This window comes from Lactuca saligna, chromosome 8, assembly GCF_052625555.1.
Source record: "Lactuca saligna cultivar CGN05327 chromosome 8, ASM5262555v1, whole genome shotgun sequence".
In the NCBI taxonomy this organism is placed as follows: Eukaryota; Viridiplantae; Streptophyta; class Magnoliopsida; order Asterales; family Asteraceae; genus Lactuca; species Lactuca saligna.
In genome coordinates this window covers 236,157,279-236,181,990 of record NC_136424.1, presented here as the reverse complement: position 1 = coordinate 236,181,990, position 24,712 = coordinate 236,157,279, and the positions used below count along the sequence as shown (strand labels likewise).

Below are 24,712 nucleotides of genomic sequence, written 5' to 3'. Positions count from 1 at the left end.
CAAATATATGTCTTGCATATTGTCCGTGCTCAACATGTAGAAGGATTTGTGACACAACCTGCAGTAGTTCCTATAATATGATAACATAGTAACATGTTAAAAGCCTGAAGTATACATAGAACATCTTGAGTTCAAAGGCATAAAAGGCATAACTTATGTTGGTCTGAATTATAACTAACCCATTACCACAACCAATATTCAAATCATCCACCAATAACTTAATGAACCGATACTAATTGTCTTTTAGTCACAAATGTAACCATTGCCCATGCTATTGGGAAGACATGATCGTTTGCATCTCTACCACCTTTTACCCGTCCCTTCAAGAAAGATTCATCCATCCAATCTTATCCCTCTTTACATACTTTAATCCATCCATCCTTGAAATCCTTGAAGCATACATAAAACCCCTTGAAATAGTTGATTCTATCTAGATTGCCATATACCCGAACTTGCATGTGCTCCTTAGATTAGACTTGATGATTTCAGTTGCATTGTCCCAAACCCTAGCATATTGAACCTCTAACCTTCCTTTTATCATCTTCTTTTCCTGTGATCTGTCTCTTTGACATTTCCCTTTGGATACACGAACTGAAATCCTCCTCTAAACATCGTATTTCATCTCATTCAGTGTCATATTGGGCTTCCTGATGACATCTTGCAAGTAGTTTTTGGCTAACCAGTTAGAAGTAACTAAGCCACCAAACTTGTAATTCCTAGCACAAAGATGAGTCTTAATAATCGAATTAATTTGGAATGTCCTTTCATTATACTTCCAACCAGTTGCTACCCTAAAAGGACATGACTTTGGATCATTAGAATTCTTGCCACACATAGCAATAATCGTAAATCTATCACAATTTTCAAAGTAAATTTGGTATCCATTATGGATTGCATAATTTGTTAATGCAAATCTTAGTTTAGTAGGGGACTCATAACACTCACACACTTCATGCTTCACTTTTTTCCAATGTTGATTTGGATCATGGACCCTATACTCCACACCAACTTCTTCATTATTTACCTTAAGTATGCGGCTATGCTCAACCTCCTTGTTATCAGTTCGATTATGAACATCCCCACCCCATCTATACCCATCCTTAACATATTTTCATTATGATCATCCCCCATCCCATCTATACCCATCCTTAACATATTTTCATCACACTATAAGTTAAGAAAAGGGTCATTACAGAGGTTCGATGGGGTTTTGAAGGTATCTTGTGAAAAATCCAAGAAACTGAAGTAAAAAACTTCATCATCTGAGTCTGAGTCTTCAACATATACCTTCTCAGAGCATTTGTCTTTGTCTTTCTTAGTACCAGGAGTAGAAGCCATCTGTAATGTGCAAAATCGAACTTCTTAGTGATCATTATGTGAGGAAGAAATTCACTTACACTTTAATTTCATGTTAGCATCTACTTACCTTGAACTTGCAGTGTGTTTCAACAAAGAATTCTCGAGCTCAATGAAATGACAATGATGATTTTCATAATCCCTTTTCAAACCTCTCTACCCAACATTCATATGCATGAAACCCTTTTTGATGGTGACAGTTCTCGAAAGATGATCAACTATATGTTGTTTCAATAAAATAAGTGTTTGGCTAAGTAACGTTACCGCTTGTTAACCGACTATTAGGTCTTAATTATTGAAGCCATGAAAAAATAAATACAAGGCTTTTGCTAACTAAATATGTAAAATTTGAGATTTTTTTTGTTATTTGCCCTTGTATTTATTTAATCAAAAAATTTATCCAATAAATATTAAAAATGAAAGTCGAAGGGCAAATTGGGAAGACAGAAAATCAAGTTCTCGGGGAAATGGAAAAAGAACAAAAGTAGCGTACTGGTCGATACTCAATACAATACTACTCATAATCCTGATGGGCCTTGCCGATGTGGAAATAAAAAATAAAAAATAAAAATCAATCGAGAAAATGTTAACCCAATTTCATTTTCCCCTCTTCTCTACGGAAAAATAGAAAAACAAAATCCCCCGCACACACACAAATAGATACAAACATATAGATATAGAGAGAGAAAGTGTATTCTAGAGAGAGAAAGGGGGTGGAGGTGGGGTATTATGATGATGGCGGAGGGATGATTATGATGAACAGGAAGGAGGTGATATGTAGATGTTGTTTGTAGAAGGGCTGGCCATGTTGAGGCAGCTCATCGGTCAAGTTCAAGAGCTCTTAGACCTCTACGGCACTCCTCTTCCTCCTCCGCTGCCGACCGCTCCTCTACCGTATATCTTCCATCATCAACCTCCGACGATACTCGCACCACCGCCGCAACTTCATAACGACAGGTGATTGTTTTTATGCCCTTGTTTTACCTAGTTATTCAGATCGATTCCCATACTTTACCTATGTGTATAATTTCAGTTTCAATTCCTTTGCAATTTGGTTTGCTTTGGCTTCGAATTTGTTTGTTTCATTGAAATTGTTCCTTCCCTAAGTCGACCTGTTGCTTTTGATTGAGAATCGATCAATTGTTTTGAAATTTTATAAATTTGGAATTTGTTCTCCCTACTTTGTATCTCTTTCTATGTGAGTGAGTACTTTTGACCTTTTGTTATGAATTATGTTTAATTTGCCCGAAATAACGAATTCATGGTAATATGAGTTTGAACTTTTTGTTTTTTAATGGACTTGTTGCTCGAATCTGCCTTTCCAAACCGAGTATTGTCAAAGTAATATGAATCTTGAATGCCTTTTGTGCTTTGTGTTCAGGTTATGTATAGTAAACTAAGAATTGACCATGAAAATTTTCACAGGGGGCATCTCCTACACAACTAAGCAATAGATCTGCCCTGATTACATGTGTATGTCATGAAATCTATATAAAAGAGATACTGGTTGGAACTTGGAAGCATGTTCCTGTAACTTGATCCCTTTTTTGTGCTGTATGTTTTTTGTTTTTGTGGGATTGAATTCTTTCCCTTTTTTGTGGCTTATTTATGGTGAGTTAAGTGCTTTTGAGCCTCAAAAAATATGTTTTCCTAGTTGACATTGAAATAGACAACAAAATTGGGGCAAAGTTTAGGGTTCATCCCACGTACTGATTCTTATAGAATATTTTATTTCAAATCATCAAATGTGGATGTATTGGCGTCCCTTTTTTTTTTTTTTTTTTTTTTTTTTTTTTTTTTTTGAGTGGACAATAAGCTGAAGCATGTATGTACGTAAACATGGACTACATAGAGAACCAATGGGTGAGCAACATGTGGAATTGTTGGAGATTGAAACTTCAAATACTCAAATTTATTCTTGTCAAAATCTTTTCTGTTAAAACCTCAAACTCCTATTTACAATCACGCACTCAATCTTAGAGATTTGTCTGTTTGCTGAGTTGATTCATAAAAAGTAAGTCTATGCATTATATCTCATGAGGATAGATTGCAGTTTTAATGTTAAATAATATCTCTCTACAAATTGTATTTCTGTTTTCTCTTTCCTTTTCTTTCTAATTCCTTTTTAGTGGTAGTAATGGCTAATTATGATATTCATTGTGTACCTATGTGTGTCTGCTTGCTTTCATCTTTCTTTATGCTTTTTAGTCTTCTAATGGCAAAAGGAACTCAAATCAATTATATGAAACTTTCAACAAGTTTCTTGATTTCAAATCTTTCTTTCTTTGTGCATATTGAATTATTGATCATCATCCACTAAAAACAGTTTTGGCATGAATTAAATGTTCATGATTGCTTAATATAGTGGATCTTAAAGGAACAGCATTAAATTGATGATTACTTTTTTTTTTTTTTTTTTTTTGCAGATGGTGTTATATGGACCTTGAAGAAAAGGCTTCAGAAGATGATTGCTATGATCTTGTAATGAGAGGCGGAAAGTTCAAAATGTTGGGCCCACCTACAAAGAGAAGTCGGAAGGAAAGAAAATTACCAGAAAGCCCTTCGAACAAGACAATGGAAGAAGAAATCTGGAAAGAGTTTCCGGAAGATTTACACGAGGCGGTGATCGCTCGACTTCCGGTAGCCGCCTTCTTCCGGTTCCGGTCAGTTTGCCAGAAATGGAACTCTTTACTAACCTCAAACAGCTTCTCCCTTCAATGCTCCCAACTCCCACAACCACCCCAACCATGGTTCTACACAAGAACTCACGAAAACGTCAACACCGGAGCCATGTACGATCCGGTCGCCGGAAAATGGCACCACCCCACCGCTCCGGCCATCCCCACAAAGATGATCCTTCTTCCGGTGGCTGCCGCCGGTGGTTTGGTATGTTTTCTTGACATCGGTCACCGGAGCTTCTACGTGTGTAACCCTTTAACCAAATCATTCAAAGAGTTGAAGGGTAGATCAGTCAAAGTCTGGTCAAGGGTAGCCGTAGGGATGATGAGTCTGAATCAGAGTGGCTACCGGATTATGTGGGTGGGGTCGGACGGTGAGTATGAAGTGTACGACTCCAAGACCGACACGTGGACGTGCCCCGGGAATATTCCGGCGAGTGTGAAACTCCCGCTGTCGTTGAACTTTAGGTCACAGGCGGTGACTGTAGACGGGTGGATGTATTTTCTAAGGTCGGATCCGGATGGGATAGTAGGGTATGACGTGGCGAATGGAATTTGGAAGCAATTTACAGTTCCGGCCCCTGTTCACCTGAGTGACCAGAGCCTGGCGGAATGTGGCGGCCGGATTATGTTGGTGGGGTTGCTGACAAAAAACGCGGCCACGTGTGTATGCATATGGGAGCTTCAGAAGATGACTCTCTTGTGGAAGGAGGTTGACAGAATGCCAAATGTATGGTGCTTGGAGTTTTATGGAAAGCACATTAAGATGTCTTGTTTGGGTAACCGAGGTTTGCTTATGTTGTCTTTGAGATCTAAGATGATGAATCGGTTGGTTACTTATGATGTTTTTAGGAAGGAATGGTTTAAGGTTCCCAATTGTGTGCTCCCACATAGTAGGAAGCGACAATGGATTGCTTGTGGGACAGCTTTTCATCCGTGTCTTACTGCTAAGGCTTAGAGTGAAGGCCAAGGGGGAAGGCCTTGTTTTAATCTTGATCGTTTGTTTTTGTGTAATGTTAAATATAATATGTTTACGATGCTCTTTTGGATTATGTTTCTAGTGCCACGAATGTGTAATATTAATGAATGATGTTTGTTTTAATACATCCAACTTCCATCCATAAGGTGATGCGATTAAACTTGTAAGCAAATCAAGTTCAATCATAGAAACAGCCTTGAAATCTCATACAAAATCATATTACTCGTGAAACATATCATATTTCATGACGTAGGTGGTACGTTGATTGTCGTGATGAACAATGTCAACCTTCAACTCATCACTAAGCTTTAGTAAACACCTTATATCAGCTAAATATTGAAAACCAACATCGATGAATCGACATTGGCACCTTTTTGTTTTCATGATATTTTCCATCCTAATTAAAATAATCATCTTTCATGGTAGCTCCTCCACCTAATTTGATTTGAGTTTTATCATCACATGGAGTGAGGATTAGGACATGCCATCCTTCCTCCATAGATTTTCAAATGTCTTTTTACTAAATATTTTTAAATATTTTTTTATTATTTGAGACCAGTGATGATATTTACTTGTTGAGCAGTGGAGTTCGATTAGAACCCCAACACTATTAGAAATGCTTAACGAGTAATGTGCCATAATTCCATAAACTTTGAAAAAGATAAGCTTAAGTGGTATAAAAAGTCTTTTAAATCGGAGATTTTTCTTAAGAACAAGATTAATATTTTTAGAAAAGTTAAAAAGCAAATACTATGGCTTTGATACCAATTGTAAAGAGAAGAATTTTAAGATGTAAGGTAATGTTGCAGAATGTAAGTTAAGCTCAATGGATCTTTAATCGGCTCAACGATAAATTAAGATGTGTAATGTTATAACAGTTTATACGAAAATATAAGAACAGGAGTTACAAGATAAACATAAAAGCAAGTAAGATACTTCGTTGAATCTTAACCAAACTTGCTTGCAAGCTTAAAGTTAATAAGTGATGAACAACAAAAGTGGAAATGGATAAGGAGACTTGTATTCAGATAATGTTTTGTTTACAAGATAGATACCAGACACACTTTTGAACTATAACCAAAGCCCTTTATATATAGCAAAGAAAAGTACAACATACAGACCAGACCAGACCATGCTAAGTTATGGCGTACAGACGACCATGCCTCCCATGCTTGACTGCCATAATCTACATAAAAGATATGGTTTGAAAAGTAACCAAAAGTACTTTCTTCTTTGATGAGCAAAACAATAAGGGGATTGGTAACTTTGCACCCACTCTTCAACTGATATTCCCATATCCACAAATCATATCTTTGTATCACCCAGACATTATTTTTTTGCATAACATTCATAAACACTTAGCCATTTTGCTTAGCTACCGAGGGTTACGTCATGCTTCAACACTTGTGTATCGGTTGTCATAATAGCGGATGGCGCCAATTATGCGAAGTGATATTCTCGGATTTTTCTTATGGAATGGTCGCTAGTAATCGAGCCTTGGAACATTAGAGATGATTTCGTCAACCGTACTCCGGGAGGAGATCTCGGGAGGACGCTTCGCCGATCAAGTTAGTATATTTCGAGAGCGTGTTAACCTTATAGAACTTACCATTAGTCGTATGGTCGTTGGCCTTATATTTTAAGGCCTAGGTGAATGCTCTTTCTTAGGGAGACAAGAACGTCAGTCCTGATGCGGAACAATGACGTTTATTGGCAAAGGTGTCCTTTGTTTCCTACTATGAGCTACGATTGGTTTAGAAAGGATGTTGGTGGTGGTTGGTGCACTACTTAGGTTGTCTGTTGATAATGTTGTGTAGCTAGGAAACTTTCTCGTCGCTATGCTGGGAAGGACTTTGGGCTGGAAAGCCATACCAGGGTCATTATTTGTCGGTTCGGTGCAGGGTTGTAACATCCAGATCCTCGAGGTATGGAATTTAAAGTAAATTATGAGTTTTGTGTTGGCTACGACGTGATGAAGGTATCATCACGACGTGGCATGGCCATATGAGGCACGTATTTCATTTAGGAGTCACGAGGTGACACTCTGTTGGTCATGACGTGACATCTGATCAGGGGAAAACCCTAATTATCGAATTTAGACCCTATTTAAAGGAAGTGAGGGCTAGGGTTTTCTCCACCCTCATCCTTCATCACCTCCTAACCCCCTTGAAGAAAACTCTAATCTCGCTTCTCCATTTTCTAGCTCATCTTGTTGTTCTTGGTGGCTTTTGAAGGAAGATGAAGGATTTTTGTAGTGTAGAGAGCATCTTGGCCGGCCTTGAGACTTCATTGAGCAGCTCCTAACCTTTTGTGGATTGTAGCATGTGTTCCATGACTTGAGTTGTGGTTTGTCTGACTTTGTTAGGAAGGTGAGTATTCTCACTATATTGTGTAGGATGTTAGTTGTCTTTTTGACTCTTAAATTGTATGTTGGTGGGTGCTCGTTTGTATGTGTGACATCCCTATTTTCAGGATCATAAAAGACCGATTTGTTTATGCTTATTTAAAAATCAGAGCACCCTTTTTGAAAAATGGTATTGCAGAATTTGTTCCCAGAAAACATGATAAAGATGTTATCAAAGCATTTCCGAATAAATGTATTTATTTATATTAAAACATTGGGTTGTCATCATCAATACAAAAACATAAACATAAACAGACCTTACATTCATTTACACTAATGATTTACGTCTTTTTTAATCTCTCAGTGTAATGTATCATCGCATCGATACTTGTGATAAAAATAAACTGAGTGGGTTAGGTTGGAAAACCTGGTGAGTACATAGGGTTTTCAATCCATAATAATATAATTATTATGTTTAATCATCAAACAATTAACCCAATTACCCATCCCCATTATCTTCTTTATTCTTAAGTATATTCCTTAAGAATCATCTATTCCTCAATATTTATTCCTAAGGATTGTCCTAAGGAATAGGCACAAAGTCCATCACTGCCAGGGTTTATCTAAGAGGCACTCAGTCCATAGTTGTCGATGTTATCTATTAGGCACAACTACCAATATTTTCCTTTAGGCACAGTTGCCAGGATTATTATGTTATCTATTAGGCACAATTGCCAATATTATCCTTTAGGCGCAACTACCAGAATTATGATGTTATCTATTAGGAACAACTGCCAATATTATCATTTAGGCGCAGCTGCTAGGATTATGATGTTAACTATTAGGCACAACTGCCAATATTATCCTTTAGGCGCAACCACAAGGATTTTTAGAGTACATCTGGTGAACACGTAGTTTAAACTCACCTACAGGTTGTGGCGCAGCTGCCAATGTTCATATATAGGGCACTAAGACAATGTTCATTTATATCATCTTTCATCTTTCATCATTCATCTACCCATCTTTACCCAATATTTCTATAGGTATAAAAATACATATACAGTTTAAATCAAGTAAAACATGTATAAATCATTCATCTAGCATGGATATCTAGAACACATATAATAAGTACATATAACATGTATTAATATTAAATATTTCATATCTATGTGTAAGATGAAAGTAACTATGCACTCACTTGTTAAAGTGACATCTCAAAATTCGGGCAGCACTTCGCTTCAAACAATTGTCTTTTCCGTTGACGAAACCTGGTATTACTATCACTAAGTTTTAGTCTATTATTTATTGCGATTAGTTATTAGTCTAGAACTTTAGATTCATTGTTAACTCAGAGTCTACTTTCATGATCTATCAAGTAAGGAACAACCATGTAGGATCATATCGGAGGTAGGGCCCGTTTGGTATACGAAGTATACTATTTGGAAATCCCACTTTAAACACCTCACTAAATCACAACGTCAACGTTATCCACATAAGTAGATCAATCAGTATAACGACTCGGAATCACTGATAAATCTTGTTTATAGGTTCATAATAACGATAATGAACTTAAACATAAGTTATGCTTAAAGTATGGTAAACATAACTCACTTACGAGGGGGTTTAGTGAGAAACCAGGCTTTGCGTGGGCAGAACTTTTGATCCAAAGGCTCTTCTTCTCAGGGCTTTTCGGTGCTTTGGGACTCACGTCTAACACCTAGGGATGCTAGGGAAAAGCCTTGAGGGTTTAGGGGTGTTTGGGAGAGAAGTTGTGAGAAAGGTTTGAATAAACGAAGCTATTTGTGCCTCTATTTATAGGTTGTCTGAACTCTAAAAGAAGAATGTTGGGCATTCCCTAGCTAACCGTTGGGCGTTCGATGGCCACTTGTCACCATCTGGTGGCAAGGCGTGGGGAGGAAGTAGTGGCTCAGATTACGCCACGTGTCACTCGTTGGTTACTCCAAAAACTAACTATTTTCTAAAATCCATAACTTTCGCATACGAGCTCCGTTTTTTACATTTTTTATATCCATGAGTAGGTATCGATGTGATCTACGACTTTTGTTTAGACCCAGTCGGTTAATTTTGACTTTATTTTTAAAGTTATATTTTAACATGATTAGACAATTGAAGTCTGTTAAAAATTCATAACTTTATCATCTGACTTCTGTTTTTTTACTGTCTTTATATCGCTGAGATTTTATTAATGAGATCTTCAATTCTCATTTAGGTTGTGTCGGTTAAAATCGATCGATCTAAAATTTGATTTCCGAGTTGTATGTTGTTATGCAAAATCTTAGAAAATTCATAACTTTCTCAAATGAAGTCAGATTTGGACGTTCTCTATATGCACGCTCTCGGTTTGACATATACTATGACTTTCATTTAGATTGCTAATGCTACAAAGTATTTTGTCAAATTTTACTTTTTACGATACGCGGAGTCGTGCCAATTTTGTCGCAAAACTTCGATAGGTCATAATTTCTTCGTTATAAGTTGGATTTCAGTGTTCTTTATATGTACGAAATCCTCGTGACATATATTATACTTTGCTTAAGATTATTTATTCTAACTAATCTTCTATCAAAAAGTCATTTTTAACGCTTATTATATCTGAATTGGCTAGCCCGAATTTACGGGCGTTACAGTATGTTAGGTGGTCCCTGCTTGTATGATGGATGGATCCTGTTATATGGACAAGGACTGTTATGATCGGCGGGGCCCAATTTTATGTATAGTATGTGGTATTTTAGCTAGGGAACTCACTAAGTTCGTTGCTTACAATTTTGTGGTTTAAATATTTTTTGGTACTTCCAGTTCCAAAGGGAAAGGTATGGCTTAACTACATAGTCCCCCCCCCCCCCCCTACATGGCTTTTTCTGCATTGATTATTATCATTTTACTTTGATTTTTAAGAGATACATTTTACCATGATTGGTTTTGAAAAAATGTTTATATGGTTTTGATGGTTTGAAAATGAAATTTTTTATTAGTATTTTTGGGACGCTACAAGTTGGTATTAGAGCCTTGGTTTGAGAGACTCGGGCCCACTCTCGGGTGTTTCTGAACTCAAACTGAGGAATTGATAATGTTTGTTTGAAAGAAAATAAATTTTTAAAAATAAATAAAGACTTTTACAAAGAAAGGGGTGTTATGTGTGCGATCAGCTGAGCTCAAATAAGTGATTTCCAAAATACTCATACATGAGTATTTTGCATTTATGTGAATTTCATGCTAGAATACGGCTAAGGATACCTTCAGGAATTGCATGATAGAATTTTCTAATTTGTGTGATTCCTTGTAGCCTATGAGGAATTGGATGTTATGCATTACCTAAAGTCTATTAGCAAAGTGTATGTTTAAAAAATTGTATACAATTAGGATCATATAGCCTTAAATGATTGATTTAGCTTTATTTCGTGTTCCTTGTCTGGTTGTGGGCTTAAGGTAAAATCATTTATTTGACAGTCTATTTGATCTCGTATTATGTATAATTTGCATGCATAAGGCAACTGCCATTGTTGGTAGAGGTTCCTAGTATTGTAGAAGCAAGTGGGACGAGGATTCCTATGAAAGCCTAGGGAGTGATCTATGCAGTCAATAGCGGTGGGATAGCGGTTATCAGTAGCTGGTAAAATAGCGGTACCACAAATAACGGCGATAGTGACCGATATTGACCGATATTTGACCGCTATTTGACTGATATTTGACAAATATCGGTGGGATAGCGGTGAAATAGTGTTTATAGCTAAAAATTTTATTCAGTCACTTCATTTATTATTAAAATGTAGATATATGGTGGGGGTTTTATGAGATTGATAAACATTTGCTTCAAACATTTTCTAATTTACTATATGTTTTACTTAATGACCATGTATTCATCCAATAAAACACAAGGTTACAAAGGCCCTACATAACATAAAAATACCGATATCCCACCACGATAACCTATATATCGAATATTGGTCCTTGACCGATATTTGATTTTGAACCACTATAACTGCATAGGGAGTGATATAACATGATATGTATGATGTTTAGCATAGAGCTCATCAGAGTTTCCATAGTGAAGTGACTTATAGGATTCAGGATGATTCTTTAGGAAAGTACGGATAAGTGTGGAATGGTAGTATTGGGCCCGTACTATTGAAAGCACAGGATCCGTACTTGAATCAAGGAGATCCTAAGGAGCATGTAGTGCGAGAGCTCCCTTGAGTATGTTCTGATTGTTTATATGTTTGCATTGCAGTATGGTGGTGGGCACTCATGGAGGGGGTTCTAGTTCAGGCTTTGGTGTTGAACCGATTGATGAGAGGATACACTATTTCATTACATCAGAGATCACTCATGGCACTTTGGATGCAAATCCTATGATGTTTGGTACCTTCAAGGAGGGGATCATGGAGCTATTGGATGATCGCTTAGGGGCCTTTCGCACCAAGATTGCAACTAGTCAGTTAGGGGCATTACCTCTCTCTTTTCAGGAGTTCAAGGCTTGTTGTAACGACCCGTTCCCGGTATGTTAATTGTCTAAGTTTTCATGAGGGACTCGGCGAGTTCTAGCCTGACTCGCCGAGTTGGGTCGCGTATTTTGTGCACGCGGGAGCCGGGGACTCGGCGAGTCCATATCCCGGACTCGGCGAGTCCGTCCGTCTGGGTGAAACCCTAAATCCCTGGGTTTGCCCACTATTTAAACCACATTATAGCCTCATTCTCGCCACTTTCACCCTGAGAACACAGTGAGAGAACCCTAATCCTCCCTTGAGAGTTTATAAGTGATTTGGTGCCATTTTGTGAAGGTGTGAAGAAGGAGAAGAAGAAAGAAGCAAGGAAACGAGTTGTAGTGCAAAGATCCAAGGGCAAATCTGAGTTTATTGAGGTATTTTCGGAGTTCCCTTCTTGTTATATGCTTCAAACTTCCATTAGAGCTCTTCTAAGAGCTATTTGATGTTTGTTCCAAGCCTTATGTTTGCATGAATGTCTTAATAAGTCGAAATACCTTTGGATCTGAATGTTGGGGTGTTGTAGAGCCCAGATCTACTGTCTTTTTGGAGTTACATTGCATATTAGCCATGGATCTACTCATTTTGTGCATCTTTTAGCCCTATTTCCCTTATTCATGAGGTTGTGCACGTAAAGTTGGAAACTTTACGTGGTAAAACAGCTTATTGGACCCAGATCTATCATTTGCATATGTTGGATTCAAGAGAAATCGAGTAAAAGCTAGCTGCATGGCAGCGACTCGGCGAGTCGGGATGAGCGACTCGGCGAGTCGGGATGAGCGACTCGGCAAGTCGGGTCGCGAGTCCCCGACTCCTTCGTTTTTAGCAGGGTCGAGTGCACCCAGTGAGTTAGAGAGTGGACTCAGCGAGTTGAGGGTAGACTCAGTGATGGAGGGACTCAACGAGTTGTTCATACAACTCGGCGAGTCCAAGGCAATCTCCTTAGGATCAAGAACAACTCGTCGAGTCTGTTCTTACGACTCGGCGAGTCGGATGAAGATTGTCTGAGTTCTTGGATTAAGAGGGTACTCGTCGAGTCGATGCCACACTCGACGAGTCGCAGTGAGTATGAGTTGGAAGTGAGAGTGAGACTCGGTGAGTTGGGCGGCCCAACTCGGGGAGTCAGCCCCAAAAATAAGTTGACTTTGACCAAGGGTAAAAGAGTCATTTTACCCCAAGTGCAGTGTTTAGTATTTGATTGAGTGTGTTCATGGACTTGTAGCCGAGGAGTTTCAGGAGCAGCAGCCGTTAGCTTTCAGAGACTCACACTCAGCCGCCAGTTTACGAGGTGAGTTTCCTTCCAGTAGGGACGGGTCTAAGGCCACAATGCCGGCCCATCCAGTTAGCAGTAGTTTCCGGACTTGATCCGATGCAGTAGTTAGTACGTTTGATGCCTTCGTGGCTCAGACAGGATTTGTGAGCTATGTTTTATGTGTTATGTATTATGTGTTCCGGGCTACGGCCCGATGTAGTATGCAGTATATGTGTTCATGCTAGTTGATATGATATGCTATGCTATGCTCAGTTCCGGACTTCGGTCCGATGCAGTCAGTTCCGGACTTCAGTCCGATGCAGCCAGTTCCGGACTTCGGTCCGATGCAGTTAGTTCCGGACTTTGGTCCGATGCAGGGGACAAGGTCCCAGTCAGTTCCGGACTTCGGTCCGATGCAGTTAGTTCCGAACCTTGGTCCGATGCAGGGGACAAGGTCCCAGTCAATTCCGGACTTCGGTCCGATGCAGTTTCCGGGCTTCGTCCCGATGCAGTGGGCAAGGCCCGATATGTGTTTATATGATATTGTCATTGTATGGTATGTGGTATTTTGGGGGAGCTCACTAAGCTTCGTGCTTACAGTTTCAGTTTTGGTTTCAGGTACTTCCGCAAGCAAAGGGAAGAGCTCGGGATGACGGCATCGCACACACCACCGCCTCAGCTTTAACCTGGGTTTGGTTTAGTTGTTTGATTTGATGTAGCATGATACAGTTTTCCGCTCAGTATTTTATTATGTTTTGGAATACATCACGCATGGTTTTATTATTTGATACTCTGATTACAGTTTTGATTATATTAAAAACAAAAATTTTTGGGTCGTATTTTTGGGTCGTTTCACTTGTGGAGCCCCAGAGTTCTTCGGGGACAAGGATCTGATTGCCAGAAGATGATGGATCGTTGATATGGAGAGTGCTCAATGGATAAGTTTCTTCCCTAAGGGATCGAATGTGGGATTTGCATCTTTCCTTCTGCGGGACCGAGCTCACGAATGGTGGGAGAAGGTTGGCCATGCTTTGGGGGATAAGGTTGTGATGGCCATGACATGGACCAATTTTGTGACGAGATTCAAGGCTGAGTTTGCACATGTTATTAAGGTGCAACAGTTGGCGAGGGAGTTTTAGGACCTATGCCAGACAATGGAGACTGAGACCTGTAGATAGATATTGTATGAGGTTCTGATTCTGACCCTTCCTGAGGGTATGGATGACTTTGTGGTTTATTGAGATGCATCGATTTTGGGTCTGGGCATAAGCATAGGGGTCATGTGATTGTTTACACATCAAGGCAGTTGAAGCCTCATGAGGTGAATTACCCCACACACGATCTAGAGCTGGGGGTTGTGGTTTTTACCCTCAAGATTTTGATACATTGTTTGTACAGGCTCGGGTGCATTATTTGTACGAATCACAAGAGTCTGAGGTATCTGATGGATCAGCCGGACTTGAACACAAGGCAGTTCAGTGGTTAGACGTGGTGAATGATTATGACTGTGAGATTATGTACCATCTTGGGAAGGCCAATGTTGTGGTCGAGGCCATGAATTGCAAGGCAGAGAGTGCACCCATTAAAGATTTTATGTTTGAGGACGGTTATTGTTTCACCACTGTTGGACTTGATCAAGAAAGCATAGGTAGAGGAGTTAAAGAGGGAGAATTAGAAGGAAGAGAACATCAGGGGCTAGATTCTGTTATTTTCAGGGATAAATGTGGGCTATTGACTCGGTGCTGTAGATTATGGGTTTCGGTTGTTGGCGGGGTTACGAAGATATTGTTGGAGGAAGCACACAAGTATAAGTTTTCGATTCATTCGGGAGCCACAAAGATGTACATGGATTTGAGACTGAACTACTGGTGGCCCTGCATGAAGAGGGAGATAGAATGGTATGTTGCGTGGTGCCTGACTTGCCAAAAACTCAAGGCTGAACATTAGATATCCCACGACAAGATGTAGTAGTTACTCATTCTCATGTGGAAGTGGGAAGAGATCACTATGGAATTTATTATGAAGTTTTTGAGGATGGATCGTGGGGTGGATTCTATCTGGTTCATTGTTGATAGGTTGACCAAGAGTTCTCATTTCAGAGAGCATTTACACCGAGATGTTGGTCGACATCTACATCAGGGAGGTAGTTGTTTGTCACGGGGTTTAAGTTTTAGTGGTCTTTGATTGCGATGTCCATTTCACCTCCATATTTTTGAGGAAGTTTCTTGAGGAGTTGGGTACTCAACTACATTTCAACACATCATATCACGCCATACCGAAAAACAAAGTGAGCAGACTATTTAGACGCTTGAAGATATGCTCAAGGAAAGTGTGCTAGATTTTGGTTGGAGTTGGGACACTTCTCCTACAACAATAGTTATCATGATAGTATTGATCGACCCCCCTTCGAGATGTTTTATGGGATGAAGTGTCGAACCCTTATTTGTTAGGGTGAGTTCGGGCATCGAGTTATGGAGAGAACTAAGGTAGTACTCAAGACTACTGAGTTGATACAACAGGTGCACAATTGTTTGCAGACCGCACAAAGTCGCTAAAAGAGTTATTCTAATCAGTGACGTTCATACCACGAGTTCCAAGTGGAGACCTTGTACTTCTGAAGGTGTTACCTTGGAAGGGTGTCATCAGGTTCAGGAAGCAAGAAAGTTGGGCCCCATATTCATTGGTCCTTTTAGGGTTATCATCTGGGTGGGAAAAGTTGTGCATCAATTGAATTTACCTGCAGAGCTTAGCCAGGTTCACTACACTTTCCACGTCTCTCATCTGCGAAAGTGTGTATCCGATGAATCTGCAATAGTAACCTTGGATGACATTCGGATTGATGAGCATTTGAATTATGTAGAGAGACCGATTGCGATCCTCGACAGGAAGACGAATATCTTGAACAACAAGGTGGTGGGCTTGGTGAAGGTGCAATGGCAGCACCGAAAGGGTTCCAAGTGGACTTAGGAGTTGGGAACCCGAGGAGGAGATAAGGGAGCATTACCCCCAAGTTGTTTGTGGCAGCAGACTTTAAGGACGAAGTTTGATTCAAATGGGGGAGAGTTGTAACATTCGGATCCTTGAAGTATGAAATTTTAAAGTAGATTATGAGTTTTGCATTGGTCACGATGTGACGAAGGTATCACGGTCTGGCATGGCCATATGAGGGGCGTATTTCATTTAGGTATCACGACATGACACTCTATTGGTCACAATGTGACATCTGATCAGGGATAAACCCTAATTTCTGGACTTAGATCCTATTTAAAGGAAGTGGGGGTTAGGGTTTTCTCCACCCTCAACCTCTATCACTTCCTAGCCCCTTGAAGAAAACCTTTATCTATATCCTCTATTTTTTTAGCTCATATTGTTGTTATTGTTGGCTTTTGAAGGAAGAAGAAGGCCTTTGTAGTGTACAGAAGGCATCTTGGCCAGCCTTGAGACTTCATTGAGCACTTCCTGGACTTTTGTGGATTGTACAACTTGTTCTGTGACTTGAGTTGTGGTTTGTCTGACTTCGTGAGGAAGGTGAGTATTCTCACTATACTGTGTAGGATACTAGTTGTCATTATGACTCTTGCATTGTAGTTTGGGCGCAGCCCATTTGTTTGTTGGGTGGGGCCTGTTATAAAGGGTAGGTCCCGATGTTATATATGGTATGTAGTATTTTAGAGAACTCGCTAAGCTTTGTATGCTTACAATTTTTTGGTATAAATATTTTCAGGTACTTCCAGTTCCAAAGGGAAAGGGCATGACTTGACTATACAGTACCCCTTGATGGTTTTTCCGCATTGATTATTATCATTTTACTCTGATGTTTGAGAGATGCATTTTACCATGATTGGTTTTGAACAAATGTTTGTATGGTTTTGATGGTTTGAAAATGAAAATTTTTATTAGTATTTTTGGAACATTACAAAGGATTGCTTATGCCCAATCTCTAGAGCATAGTTTGAGGCATTGTTGTCGTCTGCAGGTTTGGTGTAGCCCGATGGGTTGTTATCAATGCTCAATTCGTACTAGGGTGCAAGCAAAGACAAGATGAAACAATCAAAACATGCTTATGCAGATTCATTATAGCAACACTAAACACACTAGAACAAGCATACATATGATCATTGCAGCTTTCATCCTAGACCATTATTCAGAAAATTGACATGGAAGCCATCTAGATCTAGGAAAGAGCTCATGGATTGAGTATACAATATCGAATTACATAGAGACTAATTGATTTGACTTAAATCAGGAACTAAATAGGCATAACATGTGCATGCATTCGTTTTGAGAACCTTCAATTTCCAACTCATACTCCAACCAAAATACCCAATATATAATTCAAATCCACTTGTGAACGTAATTCCATATGAATTTTATACATAGATGCGGCATGTTAAAGATATAAAAGAAGATAGAAGCTATGGATTTCGAAGTATTACTCTTTTTCTTGGTCATAGTGAAAATTATTAGCATCAGATTCGATCAGATTTATACGTCAAACTAATAACACACCGTGGAGAGTACACAGTGACTTACGCAACACACTGAGTCACTCGTTGAATTTCGTTGGATCGGATTTTGCGACATCGGAATATTGATTTATTATGTCGATCGTCAGACACTGTTTTTCTCAATGTTAAAAGATATGATGCTATCATTCATTATCTGAACAAAGAATATTTTACAACGTGATTCCTACTTTAATATGGATCGCAAGACATCCCAAATCATACATCTATTGTGATCACTCACGTTTACAGTAACCATTATGTGATTATTGATTTACCGGACCTTGACTGAACCCCGATACCAATTTTTTCCATATTTCGGTTTTCAGATAAGAACCAGGCCCGACCCGGAAAGTGTTGGCGCATTCTCTGCATTCGTTCGCTTTTTTTGCTCGCTCCCTCCCCTTCTGTTCTTGATCATTGGCAACAGGCAAGACCAAAAGAAATTATTACTGTTATTTAGTATATTTCTATTTTGACCCCAAAAAAAACAAATTGTTTATACATTCAGTATTTTTCTCTATGGCATATCAACTAAAAGTAGGCAATCATCTATTTATACTTTTTGTTGTGGAAAACAATTATGAAATTCATATGTTTTGGAAATTTTGACAAGTGTTGATATAATTTTACGAAAAAAAAATCGTAACTCAAAGGTATTGTGCAACATAAGCAAATTCCCGAATTTCTGATCACCTTAATGATCTATAAAATCAAATTGTTATATTTTTGTAAGAAGTGGTCATTTTCAGTTCCTATATCTTTTCTTAAGCCAATTTGGTCAGAAGTGGTCTTAAGCTTTTTAATTTGTACATGTATTATTCTTAATTTCTTTAAGTAGATTTCATCATTATAATTGTTCTTATTTCTTTAATTACAGCTATAAAAAAAAATTAAAAATACCAAACAAAAGAAGAATGCTAATTGCCAAACACGCTTGACCCTCTTCAAAGTCATTCGATACCTTGAATCCAATGTGCCATCTGCCTTTTCTTTCCTAAATTCGTATGTTCCCTCAAGTTTTATGTATAAGCTAGAACACCACTTAACATGATCATTTATTCCATTTGTCCCTAAAACAGACTCCTAAAGTCTAACTAATAATGGGCCGTAAGAAAATTAAATGGACCAGAAATGTGATTGGATAAATCCGGTGTTAGACCCAAAAACTGGTGTCGGAACTAGAATGGGTCCGGAACCTGTATCTCTAATCCGCTCAAGCTACCCGTTGTTTATCCCTAATTTATATCTTTACTATCTTATAAAAGAAATCTCACTATTTCTAAAAATAAATTGAATATAATAATGTTATTTTTTTAAGACGTTCAAATCATTAAGCTAATAATACAAGTAGTCATCAATAAAGTTATATTAAATTTTAACATATGTTTTGAATCCTTATATTTCTCAACAAATTCTATCTCCTTCCCTGAATTTCGGATAATTCAAAATTTGAAACCACCAGAAAATACATGTTGATTCAAATATCCCTCCTGCAGATGGCTCTTTCTTAACAGGTTTTTATTTTAATCCTTACTTGTAATTGATTTCATCATTTTTAACTTTTTGTATTTTTATCTTATAAATATATTTGGTGAAGGCTTTATTATATCATGTTTGTTCCTAAAAAGGTTTTTACTATGTTTTTTTAATGTGTTGGCTTTGCAGGTTCAAAGAACTCAACCAAGAGGGTCAGTTAGAGCATTGTATTATCATTAGTTTGTATGTTTTGGCATCTTACTTTTGCAATAAAGAACGGTTAAACACAAGACTTGATATGATTAAGGTAGTTTGTATATTTTTCATCTTGTTTAGTCTAAAAATGAAAAAATTTTCATCATTGGTCCTTATAATATCAAGTTTCATCACATGGACTTCCTGATTACAGTGATTATTGTCCTTATTATAAGGTTCTATATAGATTTTGTTCAATATTTTAAGGTTTCGAGAACCTAAATCAATATGAATCCTTGAATTACATACCATCGTTGAAAATGTTTTAATTTGTGACCAAACTTGGTTTAAAATCACAATGAACAAGTTGACACCTGAGTATTTTGGCCTTCTCAAAAGCCTATTTATCGACTTTTGAATCACAACACCTAATATTCTAAAGGTTTATTTTTATAAACTATTATTTATATATTTTAGCATTTTACTTAGTAAAACATTAAATTAGTAAAGGAATTGAAGAAAACGAAAAAAAAAACGAAAAAAAAAAAAAAAAAAAAAAAAAAAAAAAAAAAAAAAAAAAACGATAAACAGTACAAGTGGTTTAGGTATATATAAATGGAAGTAATAACCATTTAGGGGGTGTTTGGCAAAAAAAGTTTATTGCTTATTAGTTTATTATCTTATAAGTTAATAAGTAAGTGTAGGGTAACTTATGAAAAAAATGACGTATTAGAGGTTCTCCACCGGAATAAGTTATTTTAATCCAAACACTTTTTTAACTTATAGTGATGTGGAACCTAATAAGTTGTTTTAAAAAAAACTTAACCAAACACCCCCTTAATATGGTATACTAATGCTTTTGAAAAATAGATATCATTTAATTTCATTTCTCGAAGTGAACGCAAAATAGTTTTAACTCTAAAGAGATTAAATTATTCGCCGCACGCTGCTTTGTGCGTGTAGACGGCTAGTTATTGTAGTGTATAATGTTTTTCTAATAATAGTAGTAATAATAATAATAATGAATAAATCAAATAACTCAAATAATTCAAATAATATTATAAAAAATAAAAAAAATAACAGACGATAAACTAAAAGATATATTTAAAAAAAAAAAAAAAAAAAAAAAAAAAAATTGGTACCAAAGAGGTACATCTAAAATAAGCCAGTAAGTATTACAATTTACATCATGTAACTCTTCAACCCCAAAACCAAACTCTTCATTTAAATGAGTATTCGATCTTTACCACAAGAATTCCGAGCAAACCACAAAAACTTCCATTTTAAACTCTTCATTTAAATGAGATTTTACAATCTATATATAATTCTTAGTCTTCATTATAATGATAATATTACCCACGTGCAAAAATCACATCTTAAATATAAAGAGCTATCATAAGAATTCTGACATTTAGAATAAAAAAAAGCTAATATCATGAATAAGTCAAATATGTATACGTTACACCATTGTCGCCAAGAATGCTTATTAAAAAATTCATGTCTTTGTTTATGTGTTGACTAATAACAAGTCAAAAGTTGAAAGCAGGTAAAAACCAGTAGCAGCATAGAATATAGATATATGAACCCAAGAGATGAATAAAACAATAATTAAATGTCACAATCAGACTAAAAGATATCCTTAAATACATCCTTCCTCCTTGTATTCATCTCTCACATTTTGACCTCAAATCACAAAGTCAAAACTAGCATTTTACACTCTTCTTCAGGTACAATCACAAGCATAAACTACAAAGTACCCCAAACAAATGGACTTTATATCCAGTATAAAAACAGGGACAAACTATTATGCACAGTGTCCAACTGCCTAATGCACTCTCTCCCTCTCTCTCTCTCTCTCCCTCTCAACTTCAACCAACAAAACTTTATGTCATGAATCAGACCACTACCTCGTCATCCAAGTTCACCACTTCCTTAACATCCGCTAAAACTGCTGACTCATCATCATGTTCATGGATGTTTTCTTCTTCTTCTTCTTCTTCTTCTTCTTGTACAGCTATGACTTGAAGAAACTCATCAGGAACAGCTGCAGGATCGAGCTCACAACAACCCTTTGGAGAATTGAAAGATTCTTGACCAGTTAGAAAGTAAGATGGGATTCGATGCGAAAACCGCGTTATTTCACTTTCCGGAATTACCCTTCTGTCCTTGATATTTATCAGCCTATGAAACACGGTTTTAAAGCCTGCAACTTTCACAAGTTGGGTAACCTTAAACCCTTCTTCTTCATCATCACACTCATCAACTTGAACAATTTCATACTTATGTTTGAAATTGAATTGATTCCGGTTTTCCTCATTCCATTCTCTGTATAAAGCCCAAACCTCTCCTTTCCTTGGATAAACTTCAAAACTCCCATTTTCCATTTTCTTGAAATTAACCTTGTGTGAAAAATAATTACGAAAACAGAGACTCTGGTGTTTACCTATTCTAAACTCCCCAAATGCTTTCTTCAAAGGAAAAGCATCACCCATAGTTTCGTTATTATTTGTTGTTGAATTAAGAAGCCAACATACCTTTATTTTGAACGGATCCATTGATTTCACCTTGTGGATAAAAGCGTAATTTCTCGGCATCCCATCATCATCATCATACACTGCCCATATTTCACCTTCCCGAAAACGCCCTTCGCTTCTTTCCCGATCAAAGTTGTGAAAATCCGGATCCTGGACATCAATCAGGAGTGGTGTCGGTGTCGGTGTCATTGTGTTCTTTCTTGATAGCTCATTGACCAAGTCTTCTTTTTGTTCTTCTTTTCGGTCAACCTTATAGTTGACCGAAGTTTCTGACTTCCATTGACTCAATCTTTTCTTGATTTCGGTTCTTGCCTTATGAACAAGTAGAGAATTGATATCATTTCTCAAAACACCTTTCCTCGCATTACTAAATGAGGAAACATGACTTGATCTTTTCTTTTTTCTTTTTAAAGCTTCCTCACGTTTAATGGCAGCCTGAGCTTCTTCTCTTTCCCTTTTTACCCTTTCATAAGCGCGTTGAACCAAGGTTGCAGCTTGAACAGAAGAAGCAGGAGTTGTTGTTGTTGTTGTTGTTGTTGTGTTGGAAAACGGGCCCCACTGGTGGGTTGTGTAATCACCAAGATTTTCACCTTTCCTATGTTTTGCTTGATTCTTGGTTGATATTTTGGAGGTTTTTAAACCTTTTGTAGAAACTTTTGTATTTGGGGCAGGAGTCTCGATTGCTAAAAAGGGTTCATGGCAATTTGGGCATAAGAGATTTTGATGAAGATACATTCTTAAATACTCGTATTGCATCTTGCATGCATGACATACAGTCCAAAATGTCTTCAAATTTGTTTGTGAAGTGGTTGCAGTTGGAGTTTTAGTTGTTGTTGTAGTTGTAGTTGTAGTCCTTGTGAAATTGTAGAAACCATTTTGGTTATTGTTTGTGTTTCTCTTTTGGTCATAAGCTTTTCTTCTTGCTTTATCAGACAATAGACTCCATGCTTCTGAGATATACTTAAATGCCCCATCTGCCCCTATGGATTTGTTCTTGTCTGGATGAAGAGATAAAGCTAAATTACGGTAATGCCCTCTCACGGTTTTATCATCGGCTAATGGGCTTACACCAAGAATCCCATAAAAATCTGATTCACCGTTTATTTTATTTTCTGCAGCAAGATAAATATCTAGAGTTGCTATCATTTGAGTAATACCCTCAAGTTCAGGAAACAAAGTTTGGGCTTTTAAAGCAAACTTTTTTGCCCCTGAAATGTCTTTTGTTAAAAATTTCCTCTCTGCTATTCCTTTCGCCCTTACAGCTTCATCTCTGTTGCACTCCATTTTTTTTACTGTTTTTGCCAATTCAATTACTTGAAAGAATAACAATTACTGCTTCTCCATTTGACTTTCAAAGCAATATGATGTGCCCTAATTCAATCAAGATAATGAGATGCATACATTAGAGGTTGGATCAAGATTTTGAGAATCTTAATTCTAGATTTTATGCCAAAAGAAACAGACTGAGTGGATGTGGATTATAATATCTATAGCAAGAAACAATTACCATGTAAAATATTTCTTAATTGACACCTTAATGGATTCCCTAATTTTTATAACCAACTTTGTTGCACCATCTACACTTAAAAGTGATATAGACAAAACCTTAAGTTGAAAACAATGGCTTCCATAATGACAAACTTTGAAGGAAGGAAACTAGAAGCTAATAAACACTACACTAGAAAAGACTACTTCAAATATTCTTTAACTTCTAGATCAACTACTGCAAGTAATGGAGACAAGAATGTAGAATCAAGGATCCCAATCTGTTTGCCACTTGTAATAACTGTATTGACTACTCTGTACACATTAATTCTATTGTAATTATAATGAAACAAGAATAGGACAAAGAACATTGTAATGAAAAAGAAACCAATTTCCCCATTTTAGATTCTAAAAATTAATTCAAGTTGCATTAGAAGATTCAATGCCTAAAGAGTTCAAAGGAGAACTTCATAGAAAAATAGGAAAACCATAGATTACAAAAGCTATTAGTGTTGGGCAACTTCAATTCCATGGCTCAGAATTGGATTACAGGACAAACATGTTTGCTGTTGGTGTTTAACTCCAAATCGGATTTTAAACCTTCAATTCAATGCACTAGAAAATGTCTTACATCCCTCAACTTATTAGTTATCTATATACAAAACAAAGCACGTTGCATTTAAAAGATCACCCTAAATCTTAACTGAAACTAGGGTTACAAAGTGGTAAAAGACATTCATAAATCGCTTTAATTCAGCAAATCATAGATGAAACTAGGGTTCAATCGTCGATCTATGTAGAATTTCAACATCCAAATAAGCTCACAAATCACCCATCACAGCCTTATACGAATCGAGGAGATTAGCAAAAAGAAAAAACCTAATCAAGCAATTGAATTAAAATAGCATAACAATCCACGCACATATAGCAAAAAACAGTATGAAGAACTAACCGGAAAGAAGAACTAATAGCAAAAAGCTAAAACTCGGTTGATTTTGATATACAAGCAGGGCACAATCTACGCCTCCGATGAAATAATTTGTGGTTTTAGCCCCTGTTTTCTCACTCGACACTACAAAATCCCCAAAATAATACTTCTACCCCTTATTGAGTTTTGACGGTGACTACAATTTTCATATTAACCCTAACCCAACTTCAACCTTAAATAACCACCAACCTAACCATGGTTAGTTTTAAACAAAAGGACAAATTTGTCAAATCATATTTATCATTTTTTTTTAAAACTAAAAATAATTCGATCGTCAAAACAACTATTATTTTCGTTGATGGAATCTACGAAATCATCAAAATCACGTCATTTTAGTGACATTTGCAGATAGACCGCAGATTTCGCAAAAAATGTGCAAAATCATTAAAATTATGTTGTTTTTTCTTCATTTTAC

The 24,712-nt window shown here is 37.2% G+C and overlaps 2 protein-coding genes across 2 annotated transcripts; one reads left to right on the top strand and one right to left on the bottom strand.

The window, feature by feature from the left end:
- The first annotated feature begins 2,001 nt into the window (after positions 1-2,001).
- Positions 2,002-5,138, top strand: LOC145010715 (F-box only protein 6-like). The gene is made up of 2 exons (XM_078969227.1): positions 2,002-2,313; positions 3,783-5,138. The coding sequence occupies exons 1-2, from the start codon at positions 2,138-2,140 to the stop codon at positions 4,990-4,992; spliced, it is 1,386 nt and encodes a 461-aa protein (XP_078825353.1). The 5' UTR covers positions 2,002-2,137; the 3' UTR covers positions 4,993-5,138.
- A 15,728-nt stretch (positions 5,139-20,866) lies between these two features.
- LOC145010929 (uncharacterized) lies at positions 20,867-24,429 on the bottom strand. Its single transcript, XM_078969508.1, has 2 exons — positions 24,262-24,429; positions 20,867-23,195 (listed from the first exon to the last, which is right to left on the bottom strand). The coding sequence occupies exon 2, from the start codon at positions 23,106-23,108 to the stop codon at positions 21,186-21,188; it is 1,923 nt and encodes a 640-aa protein (XP_078825634.1). The 5' UTR covers positions 23,109-23,195; positions 24,262-24,429; the 3' UTR covers positions 20,867-21,185.
- Positions 24,430-24,712: the final 283 nt, after the last annotated feature.

Excerpts from the sequence above, each read along its gene's own strand:
- LOC145010929 (XM_078969508.1), bottom strand. The coding sequence starts at position 23,108 with ATGGAGTGCAACAGAGATGAAGCTGTAAGGGCGAAAGGAATAGCAGAG.
- LOC145010715 (XM_078969227.1), top strand. The coding sequence starts at position 2,138 with ATGTTGTTTGTAGAAGGGCTGGCCATGTTGAGGCAGCTCATCGGTCAA. Across the intron at positions 2,314-3,782 it reads CCGCAACTTCATAACGACAG|ATGGTGTTATATGGACCTTG; the intron begins GTGATTGTTTTT and ends TTTTTTTTGCAG.